The sequence below is a fragment of the Phallusia mammillata genome, chromosome 4 (assembly GCF_965637545.1).
Source record: "Phallusia mammillata chromosome 4, kaPhaMamm4.hap1.1, whole genome shotgun sequence".
In the NCBI taxonomy this organism is placed as follows: Eukaryota; Metazoa; Chordata; class Ascidiacea; order Phlebobranchia; family Ascidiidae; genus Phallusia; species Phallusia mammillata.
In genome coordinates, this window is record NC_137255.1 from 20,670,897 (window position 1) to 20,683,563 (window position 12,667).

Below are 12,667 nucleotides of genomic sequence, written 5' to 3' on the forward strand. Positions count from 1 at the left end.
TACACTGTCGAGCAAATTAACCGAATAAACCTCACGCGCCTTTGATTATGGCAGTTTTGGTTTACGCCTTGACAATTCACTACACAACCAAATCTATCATCCCCATTATCGTCTCAATCTTTCTGGAAACCGGGTTTGGCGTCCATCTGTCATGAGCAATTTCTGTCTAAAAGTCAGCATCGTATTTCTTTGCCTGGCGGTTGAACACCTAACACTTCATCCTTGCACAACCGAATCTAACTATACCAGTGACTTCACAATGATGGTTTAATTACGCGGTAGCAAAACGAACAAAACAACAAGAAAAGTACGATTGTCAAAAACAGCCAGCGTGGGTCACCCGTGCCTATTACGTCACAATTTCGTCTTTGACGTCACGTCGGCGGGTCGATGGGAGGACAGGGCGAAAGGAGAAAAGGCCTGGGGAAACATGAGCTGAGCAGTTGACGGCAGGAAGAGACCCGGGTAGGAATGCAAGGGGTGGCAGTTGTTCCTCACCAGGGGTAAGCTTGTGGCTGGGAGTCGCTGGGGCTGCCAGATACGAGGCGGGGATCCCCCTGTGGGTGTCGTTTCGTCGACATCGCAGTGCTCGCTCGAGCGTGACAAATGTCGGACCTCGTGTGACGAAGGAGTTTTAGCATCGCTCCCGTCGTTGGAAGATTTTCGAGTGCTGGAGGACTCCCACGGGCGCTCTATACCAGCTGGAACGGGTTCCTCTTTTATCGGTTTGGAGTTAGGGTTCGATCCTGTCGATTCACTGTCTGAAACGCTTTCGTCCATTTTAGCCGGTTTGGTGACAAACGGATTCCAAGCCATACCCTGTTGGACTGGGAGACGACCCATAAGAGCGGCCGACGACGCTAACTGGGCGTAATATTGTTCCAATGGGTTCCTGGTGGCTTGGAGTTGGTTGTATCTGTTTAAAACCTGACTGGACAACTTCAGTTGTGTTTCCAAATAGGCGTTACTCTGAGCAACATCGTGCCCTCTCTGTTGCAGTTTGGCAAGAAGCATGGGGTTCTGTTGCAGCAAGGTGTTTATATCCGCTGTGCTCTTGGCACCCAAACGACCTGGATAGTTTGCCCCGTACTGGTACGGATGTAGGAGTGCGGTGGAAGGGTTGGGGAGATAGTTCTGCTGCTGCTCACCGAATACTTGAGCAAATGCGCGTCTTCGAAGAGCCAGTCGTCCTCTGCAAAAAAATAATCAGTTAAGGTTTCCTTTCTGAAACAACGCGCCATTTTTTAACAGATACCTGACAGATTTTAGTGAAGTACAAAAACACTGTCAGGAGATCAAGTGCGCTAAACCACCACAAACCCTATTTTGACATTAAATTTCCTACAGATATAAAGACGGAGCAGAGTTACGAGGCATGTTGCGTCATGATTGCCAGATGTGCGCGGGCCTAAACTTCAAAGCCAAAGCGCCTATCACAGTCACAAAAGCTTGGCCTATGGTGGCGAGATGTAAACAAGAACAAGGCCGACAAGTCACTAATCGGATTCCGCAATCTCCACTCACTCGACTCGTGTTTATGTGCGAGTAATTCCGAGTGTCTCAAGCACCGTTGGTGACGTCGACCACTTGGCCAGACCTGTCATTTTGGCCCGATTTCACTTAGCTCGAGACAATAGCGATTGGCAACAAACCGTTTCTCACCTGACGTTATTGCTGTTGTTGCGGCGACGGAGTTTGCCTGTGCTGCTGCCTATATACACGTCATCGCTACATGGGTCCAGCATCCAATAGTTGCCCTGTGAAAATATACATGTTAGATATAGACATTGCCCGATAACTCTTCCGGAATATTACGTAATACAATCTGTTTAACAGGTGTTCATTTGCTTAATATAGCGCACTTTGAAAATGATTCATATCGCCGTAAAAGTCAAATTATGATTGTAGTTGATAGATTTTAGTTTTGTGACGTAATTTGTGACACCATACAAGTTTGAATTCTTTAGATGTGAAATTGAACCATACGAAGTTACCGGCAAAAACATATTTGTTGATTAAATGTAATCATGCTTTTTACCTTCCCGGGGTCGTCGTAGTGTCGAGGAACTTTTACGAAGCATTTGTTGAGAGACAGATTGTGGCGAATGGAATTCTGCCATGCCTGAAAAAGAATTCACCGGTCAATTGTAACGTTTTCATATAAAACAAATACTGACTATAAATTACTCGTTAAGCTTTACTCGTTAAAAAATATTTGTAAAAAAAATCTTACGTTAGTATTTGAATATGTTGCATTTAAAAGGCTTTGCTAACATTCCTTTAACAAAAATGAAATTGAAATATTTTGAGCAAAAATAAACAGCGTTTTCGTTAGTATAAATAAACTTTTTTGGAGCAAAAATGAACAGTCTTTTCGTTAGAAATACATGTATTTTAAACGTAAAATAAGAATCTTCCAGCTCGTTGGTTAATGGATGAAAACTATAATGAACCTTATTATATTTTAAGCTTATAAAAAACATGAAAAACATTCGTCCTTAGGATTTTAAGATATATTTCTCCTTAACAACATCATCAGTATCTTATTATTCAAACAGAATATTTTCGTTAGTAAATAAAAACATTGGGAGCAAAATCTAACAATCTTTTGTTAGTTTAGTAAAATCTTATTATGATCGAGTGTCCGTCATTTACAACGATCGATCGTTTAACAAGTCAAAACTGTTTGCGCGTCGTCAACACGTGTTAATGCCGCGACAGTGTAAATAAACAAAGCGCGTCAAATGCGAAAAGCTAATGTTTGTCAACACTCAATTTAGATTCCGTTTCGGAAAGCAAAACGCCAACGGAAATGTTTTAAAGTAAAAACTGTTGTTACTATAATTGGATTTACAACCGTTACAAGTTTTAGTCAAAAACAAGCTTGTGTCAATAAAATAACGAATCCGACCGAAAAAGTACCGAAATTGGAGGCACTGAACTTTGATTTTGAAATTTTAAAGTGGTAAACTACTTTAAACGTTTGGGAAATTTAGAAAATATATTTGGACCAATTAATTTTCTTTAATTTGTACACCTGTTTCCGCCCACGATAACAAGCCATGGGTTAAATGTGTATTGGAATTCTAATAGGCACCAAAGGTAACCTTTTTGACCAATTCATAAACCTTTTTGAGGCGCGCATTTAACATTTAAACTGTGGAAAAAACTTAAAAAGAAAGGCATTGTAACCGTTTAACGGCTGACGTTAAGGCATTGGTAATGCTTAAATTGTTTGAAAACATCGTTACTTCCAAATCGCAATTATCTTTTTTCTCGCCCCGCTGACTGACGGAAACTAATCGAGCAGAAATCAATTTTTAAAACACGTCACCTGTTTTACGTCAACAAGTGTGCGTATACACACATGATTTCAAAAATCTATTGTTTTTTTACTGATTAAAATTGGGCCTTCGAAAAAAGGTGGCTATGGCTTAATTGTTTTGCCTTTTTGTGAAGTTGCAATTGGAATCTACTTCTAAACAAATATGTTTCAGTTAATATGTAAAATTGTCAATCAAATAATTGTAATGCAACAACAATCTGGTATGTTTTTTTTAAAAACAATGTTTTGTTTCACCTTCTGAGACTTTTTTACAAAATTTACAAAAGAATAAGAATTGCAAGCAGTAAAAAAACAAAACACAAAAACACGTATTTCGCTTTTTTAGAAAAACTGTAGAAATTATAAATCTTATCAGTTATTTACCTGTTTGTTCTCTTTGTAGTAGGGAAAGTTGGTGGTGATATATTGATAGATTTGACTGAGTGTCAGTCTCTTTTGCGGACTTCGCTTGATTGCCATCATAATAAGTGCGTTGTAAGAATATGGAGGCTTTTTGCCATATTTGTTGCTGGGTGGACTGCACAAAAATCGATTGATCAAGTTCCATTCAAAATATATTCATTCTTCAATTATAAATTCAATGCGTTTGTAGTTTTTTGTCTTCGTTGGGGTTTGTTTAGATTAAATTAACAGTTACCTGTTTCCGGATGTTTGTTTTTGTTCTTTTTCATTTGTTTCTTCTTTCTCGCAAGCAGTTGTCGTATTGTTAGCATCTCCAGTTTCAGCCACGTTGACGTCATCTGTTTCATCGCTCATGACATTGTCGGCGCCATTTTCAAACAGCATCGGGGAATCTTGTCGGGCGGCGCTGACTTTTGAGCTTGAATCTTCGGCAAACTTGGGAGATGAATACTCGGGCGACATGCTTGGCTCGCGGCGGTCTTCAGTCAAGGAATACGCCGGCGCTGGTTGGGCGACGTGTGTCCTGTAGTCGAGCGCCATTCTTCCTTGAGTCACATCTGCGAAGGCAACAGTTGCGTCACGTTTTAGCCTCCACTTCGCGCCTCACACAAAGACAGTGTTGTCGGATTTGCATTGGACCTGGGCGCGCCCGTCTTCGATTCTTTGAAGAATCGAGAAAGTGCGAGTGGAGTGCTCCGGCTACGACCTCGCGTTAATTGCGTGGAGCTGCCGATTGTCGGATCAACGGCAAATAGCCGCCTGTTGTGATACCGGCTTGCGCAATTAATAGAAATAACACCGCTCGTTATAAGATTAGCGACAGGAAGACTGCGGATGACAGCGACAGTTGTTTTAGCAACGCTCGCTTGCGACCTTAAAAGGAAGATGCGCTATGTTGCCGAAGAGTGTAATAAATAAATTAGCCCACAATACGTGCTTGTAAATTTACCACCATTGCAAGCGAAGTTTAATTAAAGAATTATAGAATACAGTAATGGAAATCTTATTATACCTCTGCAAACGCATTAAAATGGCCAGTATGCTTTAATCTTACTTGCAAAATATCGTGCGAAAATACTTAAGAAGTAGCAACGAACTAAAGACCTCCTGTTCGAATCACACGCGCTTAACTTACACTTTCTTAAAAAAAAGTGCGCAACGTCGCTAAAATTTCCCCTTAATTCCTACGCCCCATAAGAATCACCCACACAACACCCACGTAACTAGCAAGATTTGGTGTGAATTCGGGTACCGCCCCGACGCTGACCGGGTCAACGTTAATTGCTGCGCGGAAATATCGAGGGCGTGCCTCGGTGATGATTCCGCCCTGCCTCGGAACATCACACAGCAAAGGCTGGGGTGCGTCGCGTCCATTTAGCGCAAGGTAATTATCAACCTAGTTCGATACATGGCACACTGATAGGGTGGTCTAGAAGTGAGATTCTTGAAAATATGTTGCGCGTGATAATTTAGGGTGGCTGCCGGTAATCGCTACCCCTTGTGAGTTGTAATTTTTGACAAGACCAGTAATGATGTCAAGAGTCATTCAGGGTGAACAAATTTTGTTTTCGACGATTGCGTACAAAGTCCAAAGGAAGTTTACCGCGTTCACAGGCCACTCTAATCAAGAAAAATAAAATAAAGTAAAGCATTTTTTCAACTACCTCAAATCGGCAGCGATACAAAAAATACTTACTTAAAATAGCATCTTTAATTTTTGTCAGTACAAATTAAACTATAACGAATCTGGTGTTTTTCTTTTAACAAGCGTGAATAAATACCTCCCACTTTTAAACAGTGCAATTTTGTTTTCATTTTCGATTATTATGCACTTACCCGATTATTTTTGGAGTTCAACTTTAACGGCGGCGTTTACAAACAAAATTCAAATAAACCAGTTAAACGACATTTTCCGAACGCTCCCACTGTCAATTACAGGTTAGAGTTGATTCACGCGGATATTCGGAACAATTTGTTGATGTTACACTGAAATGTCAAACTTAAATACCAGTTTGTAAACTTCATGTCGATAAGCAGCGATGGAAAACATGTTACTTAGGCGGTAAGAAGAGTACTTGATATATGTATCAATCGCTCAGTTACTTTTTGCGAATAGATGTTATTGATTTTTGTTGTATACTTTTTAGGTATCTTTAAACACGAGTGCGGCCATTTTGAAAAGTGTTTGGTTCTGCATTATGGGGTTATTACTTTTGAATTCAAAGATAATGACTTAGACAGCGAATTATTAATTTAACTCCTTAACTCCATTTTTTTTAATGCATTAGAAATTATTGCCCTTTCAGAAACAAGCAAGCAAACAAACAAACAAACAAACAATATAATTCAACCTTTCAGTGGCAAAACTCTGTTGGCATCAGTGGCTTAAAAAACGCCAAAAAATTCGTTTCTCCTACGACCGAACACAAACATAACATTCATCTCACACCGCACAAACTTAAGCAAAACCGCATAATCAATGTCGAATCGGCGAAACGCATTCACTTTGCATATACTCACACGCAGCCTGCGAGGTCAAAACAAGTGCCATCACGGCGTGTAGGTGACAATCATGATCGGCAAAACGCTTTGCAAGCAGGTGTTGGTGTAAATTCAAACTGTTGTACGTGCGTCACAGAACACATAAGTATGTAACATTCCGGAGAACCACTCGAGAAGACGAACCGGATTAAAAACCAAAGGCCTTTCAATCGCAAGAAAATGTGATTGCTACCATGGTGGTATTGAATTTTTAAGTGGACGTTCGTGTTTTGAAGACAAAATATTGGTGAAAGTTTGTATAGGGCGCCTTGTGCGGTGTTTGCATCGTTGCGGTTCTCGATCGTCCGTCAATCACTCGGAATTATTGTTGCGAAACGCAAACGTGTTTTTTTTTCTGATTTCGCTAGTCAAGTGCGATACGATTGAAGTCATTTTTTGGCTCCTTGACTGCAACTTGAGGTTTTAAAGACGACGCGACGAAGAGAAGCGTAAACAAACCAATCAAACTCTTTGAGAAAGTCAAGTTCAATGAAGACTTAAGTACGTACATATTGTCCTGGTATTTTTCTTCGATAATAAGTCTTACGAAATTTTGATCAAAGTTTTATTGTGCTATATTCTATATTTCAAGTTCGGTGCTTACTATATTTCAAGTTTCGGAAAATATTGATGTGCCATTTTGCGCTTTACGATTTTTATCCTACATGGCTGCATACAAAAATATTAAGCAAATTGACAACTTGTTTAATAAAAAATGTGATCTTATTCACTTCACCAAATAACATACCTTCACAATTGATTTTGTTTTCTTCCCTGTGGTAAATAGCTTCGGAATCCAACAAACAATCCACACTAAAATTTGTGGAGATTCGTTTCGAAGCAATCATCGGTGGCGGGGGTTGGGAATCACTTCTCTCCATTCCGTGCATTTTTAATTGCAAAAAAAACTTACAAATAACGTCAAAAAATAATAATCCGTTACTTGCTGCTCGGTGCTCGCTTACTATTTCGACTGACTTCGTCGGCGCTGATCTATGAGGGAGTCCAGTGATCGGCCAGGGAAAAAGTTCCCAAAGTCGGCAAAAAAGAAAAAAAATGCGCCGTGTGCGCGCCGGACCAAGCTGGTGCACCGCGGTTCTCGGGTATAATCCCCGGGAGCAGGTTTTCGGTGCGGTAATTACGTAGTGCAACTATCAAAACCCAGTGACGGTGGGTAAGCCAGCGCAAAAACAACAGTTTCGCGTATGGACACAATAGCGGACGTGTTGTCTTGCATTATCGAGCATGCTTGACGATAATGGTTCGTCTCCGTAGCGGATTACTTTGCTTATTCGTTTCCTGCTGCCACGATTGCAAAGCGGTTATAAAATTACGCAAAAACGCAAAATGCATTACTTAAAACCGCAACTAGTATGTACTGCCAAACTTATGAAGGACGTGTATTTAAATAACGGGCACGTGCCATATGATTGAAATAGCAGGCCGTTTGACTCGATAATCCATCGTTGTTTCGGTGCCCTTGCTGTTTTATGAAACCATTCAAATGTAACCAATTTGATAAAATGATAATGAGAGTAAAATTTGACTTGAATGAAATTAACATTCTATTGACCACTCATATACTTAACAGAAAAATGATAAAATTAGGAGGGATTGTAATGAATTTTTTTTTGCTTTTACACAGCACATGTCAAGCTAAATAATAAAAAAAATTATTCTGATATCACCGTTTTGGCAAAAAAAATGCGAACACGATTTTCCCAATTTGATAGCACATACCAGCACAAAGCAGTTTTGTAGTCGCAAAATTACTCGACTTTATGCACTTAAACAGCAGAGAAAATGTGTCTTTAATCAAATTAAAACATAAACAGTGTCAGAATTATTAGTAAAAATGAATACATTATGTGTTTTAGATTAGCAATGTTCACATTTTAAGACCTCACAGTTGCATGTGCTCAGTTGTCCTGAAGAATAAGTCACCATTCTTGCTCGATAGAAATCGTGTCATTAATATTCACGACGCTACAATGCAATTGTGAGTCAACCTTGACATTATTGTTGGACTGCGGATTTAACCGAGTAATGAAACAGACACGAATCGCACAGATAAATATTGTAACGAGCCAATCAATTGTTAATGAACATGCGAGGAAATTCTATGGGAAGCACTGGGTAACAATACAATTAACTTTTCTGATCCTTCCTATTCTGCGTGATTGTCTATTGTCTCGCTATGCAGATGACCTCGCCACACAAAGGCTTGTATAATGCCACGACAATCGAATGTCAAATGATACAAACTGGATGACAAAATGTCGTATCAAACGTTTGTTTTATTTATAGGTTTTCAGTTATCGTTGTTCAAAAGAAAGGTTCTTTTCACTTTCCACTTAAATTGAGTTGAGTTAAGTTCGTTTCAATATTGTTTTAATGTTTCACACATATTGCCGAGTAGCGAGTATATTAATTTTTTTACAAGATTTAAAAGTGTGATAACTTTAAATACAAAATACTTGTGTGGGTATCATGAATTTTCTCTAAAAGTTCTGTAGAATGAAATCTACACGAATAACTCTCACCATTTGAATTAACATAAGGCGTAGGCTGGTGGTAATTCGAGAACAACGTTCTTCTTACAATTTTTACTTGTTTTTTTATATTTTTGTGAAACCAAACAATAACAGGATTATTTTCAAAGGTTTTAAATTTTAGTTAAATAAGTTTAAAACAACCTTCAAAACATATGTATAGTTTTACGATTGTACGTATATTCCTAATTTAAATTTTTACCGTGACATATTACTTTATCTGCTGACGAAACAAAAAAACACGTAATAATACTACGTCACATTGTTCCCGTGCCAATCGCAGTCATTCCGAATGCTTCGTCTACGTAAATATTACACGTACGCAATAAAAATTCCGGTTACAGTCCAGTAATGACGTATAGATTGCCAAAGTCATATATGTGATTCCTTGGAACTTTTAAGCGTGATTCCTTGAAAAATATGTTAAAAACTTGTGATAATTTGAAAACAGTGTTCGAACTAAACCTTCCACTTGAGTTTTAACCCAGTTGGCTGGTCCAATGACGCGTCTATATATGACGATTCATAATATCTGTTTTGTTTTTGTCGCTTGATGACTACCAATTAAGGAGTTGAAAATAGCTCAGTTAAAAATAAACTGTTTAAGAATTTGTACATTAAATACATTTCATAGTAAACGTTTTAACATCGCTTTTGTAATTCAAAAACCCAGTGTATGAAACCCTAGGCCAAACAGTGGTTTTCAGTTTGAAAACTGCTACTGTGGGTGGATTTCAGTTCAAACTATACACTTTATTTAACATCGCTTTTGTTAACTTCAGTGCAAAATTTCTAATAACCAATAACTATTATGAATTATGTTCAAAAATCTTTAATAAACTTTATTCCGTTTTGAAAACTCCCAGCAAAAGTAAATAGCGCAAAGTTAAAAAAATTTTTTCTGAGAAAAAATATTTCCAAAACAAAAAGTTCAAAAACTCGCTATACTAAAATGTAAGATTTCTATGTCGCAACTAGTCGCCTCGCACGCGTCGGTCAAGTGGTGCTGGATGTTATTGTTGGGGATTTGCGAAAGGTTTTGGCAATTTGCAGGCGCCTAACCCCGATCATTGTCCAACGGTGCTCTAAAAACATGTAGTTAGACCGAGAGACCGCATCACTAATGGACGAACACCGGACAGTAATTAACGGGTGTTTTTAGTCAAGAAAAGTCGGAAGTTGTCTACCTATATTCGTTGTTGTTTTAACGCCGTTACACTGCTGTTAGAGACTGGGAACCGTCACAACTACTTGTATGCAGTCTGCCGTCCTCTGTCCTTAAGTCTATTGCTGTATCTGGTAAAAGCTGGCCGATATTTACTAGTGTGTTTGCAAAAACGGCAAGACTTAATCAAAACCTGCACTAACGACTGCTTACAATTACCTGATCACTGTGCAAGTTATTTTGATTGAATTTTGCGATACTGTTCTAAAATAGGTTTGTTTGCATTTTCCACAACCCTTTGTTTGCTGGAATTGACGATTTTACCAATACCAAAAAATACTCAAAGTTCTACTAAACAAATGTCGAGCCAATCACCTAATTGCCGTTAGTAATACTTCTTTGGACAGTTTAATGGCAAAAAATAAAACTTTAACAAAGAAATTGCTACTTAAATTTATTAACAAAGAAATTGCTACTTAACAAAAACGAAATAAAAAAGGCAAAGACCTGAAAGAGCTTATAGGTGATAATGTACAACATCGTTTCACGACTGTATAAACCGTTTGCCATTGGTCCAACTGACAAACATTTACACGATGCAGTTTGGTTTATGCAATTATAGTTGACATTCTTGAAGTAGTTTGCGTTTGTTTAGTTTTTTGACAATTCGTATGTGTGACAGATAATGTACCCTGTGCTTTTATTATGTTGTCGTTCGTCGCTGAAACCGGCTATTTTGTGGCTTGCGACTGAAACAATCGTTTCGTAACTACGTCAAGCCGCTGTGCCACTCCTACTAAACGTGACCCAATGCAACCACAGCGCGGGATCCAAACCCACAAACAATATCAAGATTAAATTGTTTTCCTAATTTCAATTGGATTTGCCGCTTAGCTTCCTGACAGGTAGTTAAGGATGTTTTTATGAATATATCACAAATAGCAAGGCTATATATTCATGATAGGGTGCTTAAGCTGCAGGTGTATACCAACATACGGGACCGTGTAGGATACAAATTTATGCGGCCGCATGCATACATGTCAAAATATATGCCAGCGGCTGTACTTCAGATTTCAGATTAAAAAAACGCTTTAACTAGGCTTCTAAAATTGGCCTGAAAGACTATTAATGTACAAAACATACAGCATTTTAACATTACAGACCAAATCAACATTTTGCTAGAGATCTAGTGGACGCACTGGCAACTGTAAGTAAACTAAGGACCTACAAAACCCGTGACGAAAGCAATTAGGTTGTATACGCCGGTTTAATTTACGACTTAAAAAAATGTTCTACAATGAATAATATTTCAAAGTAATGTGATGCTATTTAACGTTGCTTATTCGTAAACATAAAATTTTCCCACGAAATTTGCAACTATTAGTGTTTTGTTTTTGCATATTGTTACAGCACAGTTCACAAGACAGTCATTCCAGCATTCAAATCATTAATGGCCACGTCCGTAAAACACGTCAAGTACAAGTAAATACATTTTTTACATATGCTCTTCATCAGCATATGCTGTAGTGAAGAATGTTGTTTTCGTCTTTCTTACGCAGCTGTAACGCTTCCGAGATTGGGAGAAACAACTTCCAGTGTTTTTTCATGTCGACCACTTGGTGACGTTGTGGTCCTAATGAGCTGAGGTCAGCAGTGTGGTAACATTTAATTTCGGGCGAAAATTACCGGCCAAAACTCAAGTGGGTGTTACATGACAACCGCCGAGCTACAACATCGTCGTTTTTGTTGCCAATGTGACGGAATCTAACGCTAGTGGTTGTTCAGTTCAAAGGCTTCGGTCAGGGCTTAACTTAAGTGGCAATAAAAGCCTACATGTCAATCAACGTATAAAACTTATAAACATGTAAATGACAAAGCCTTTCTTCTGCTTCTGTTTCTTCTGTTAAAGGCACCGAATGTGTCTGTGTTGGCCAACAAACTTTTTTATCACATATAGACATGCATCGATTCATAATTTTAAAAGTGTATGGGGCGAAAATTTTTCAAACCACATTTTAATCACCATTTATGGTTGTACTTTACACTGTTTTTTTTATTAAACACAAAAACCAATGACCCTGACCATATGTCAATATTACGCGGTAGCGAAATCAAAAATTGTTAGTTTTAAAACAGCGTACTTAATTGCTTTATATGCAACCTAATATATTGGATTCCGTTTGTTAATCCCACTTAATGGTAAAAGTAATTTACTCCAATTACGTATTAGGTTGAAAGTTTTAGCGACATTAAATCAGGATTCGTGCCTTATTTAGACAAGGAGATTTTCAAGCAACGTTTTCTTGTGTCACCTGGATACAGTTTCAGGTGCTGTCAGTAAAAAGATAAATTACTTGTGGCTTAACGAGCTTGCCCACCAACCAGATGGCTGGTGTTATCGCAAGACGTCCACTTTTAAGTGTTTGTTGTGGTGTCTAAATGCCTTTACCGTCAGCTCCTCTCAGAAAGAAGGGGGGCTTATCTGCTGCCCCTGCTATACGACCCTTTGGTGGTGGGACACTTTATTGCCATCCTGGGGCTAATTGCTCGTCAGGGGAAACCAGATGATCGTTGTTTTGGTGACCTGTGTCTCAAACTGCTAACGTTTGTCCTAAAGCTCAACGCCCCGCGTCAATATTTGCATTTTGACATTATGGAGGT

General features: G+C 38.7%; 1 protein-coding gene across 1 annotated transcript; it reads right to left on the bottom strand.

Annotated features, from left to right (window-relative positions):
* Nucleotides 1–249: 249 nt before the first annotated feature.
* On the bottom strand, nt 250–7,289 carry LOC145224605 (uncharacterized). Its single transcript, XM_080091140.1, has 6 exons — nt 7,038–7,289; nt 3,984–4,305; nt 3,710–3,863; nt 2,039–2,122; nt 1,663–1,757; nt 250–1,192 (listed from the first exon to the last, which is right to left on the bottom strand). The coding sequence occupies exons 1-6, from the start codon at nt 7,177–7,179 to the stop codon at nt 355–357; spliced, it is 1,635 nt and encodes a 544-aa protein (XP_079947266.1). The 5' UTR covers nt 7,180–7,289; the 3' UTR covers nt 250–354.
* Between the last annotated feature and the right edge of the window lie 5,378 nt (nt 7,290–12,667).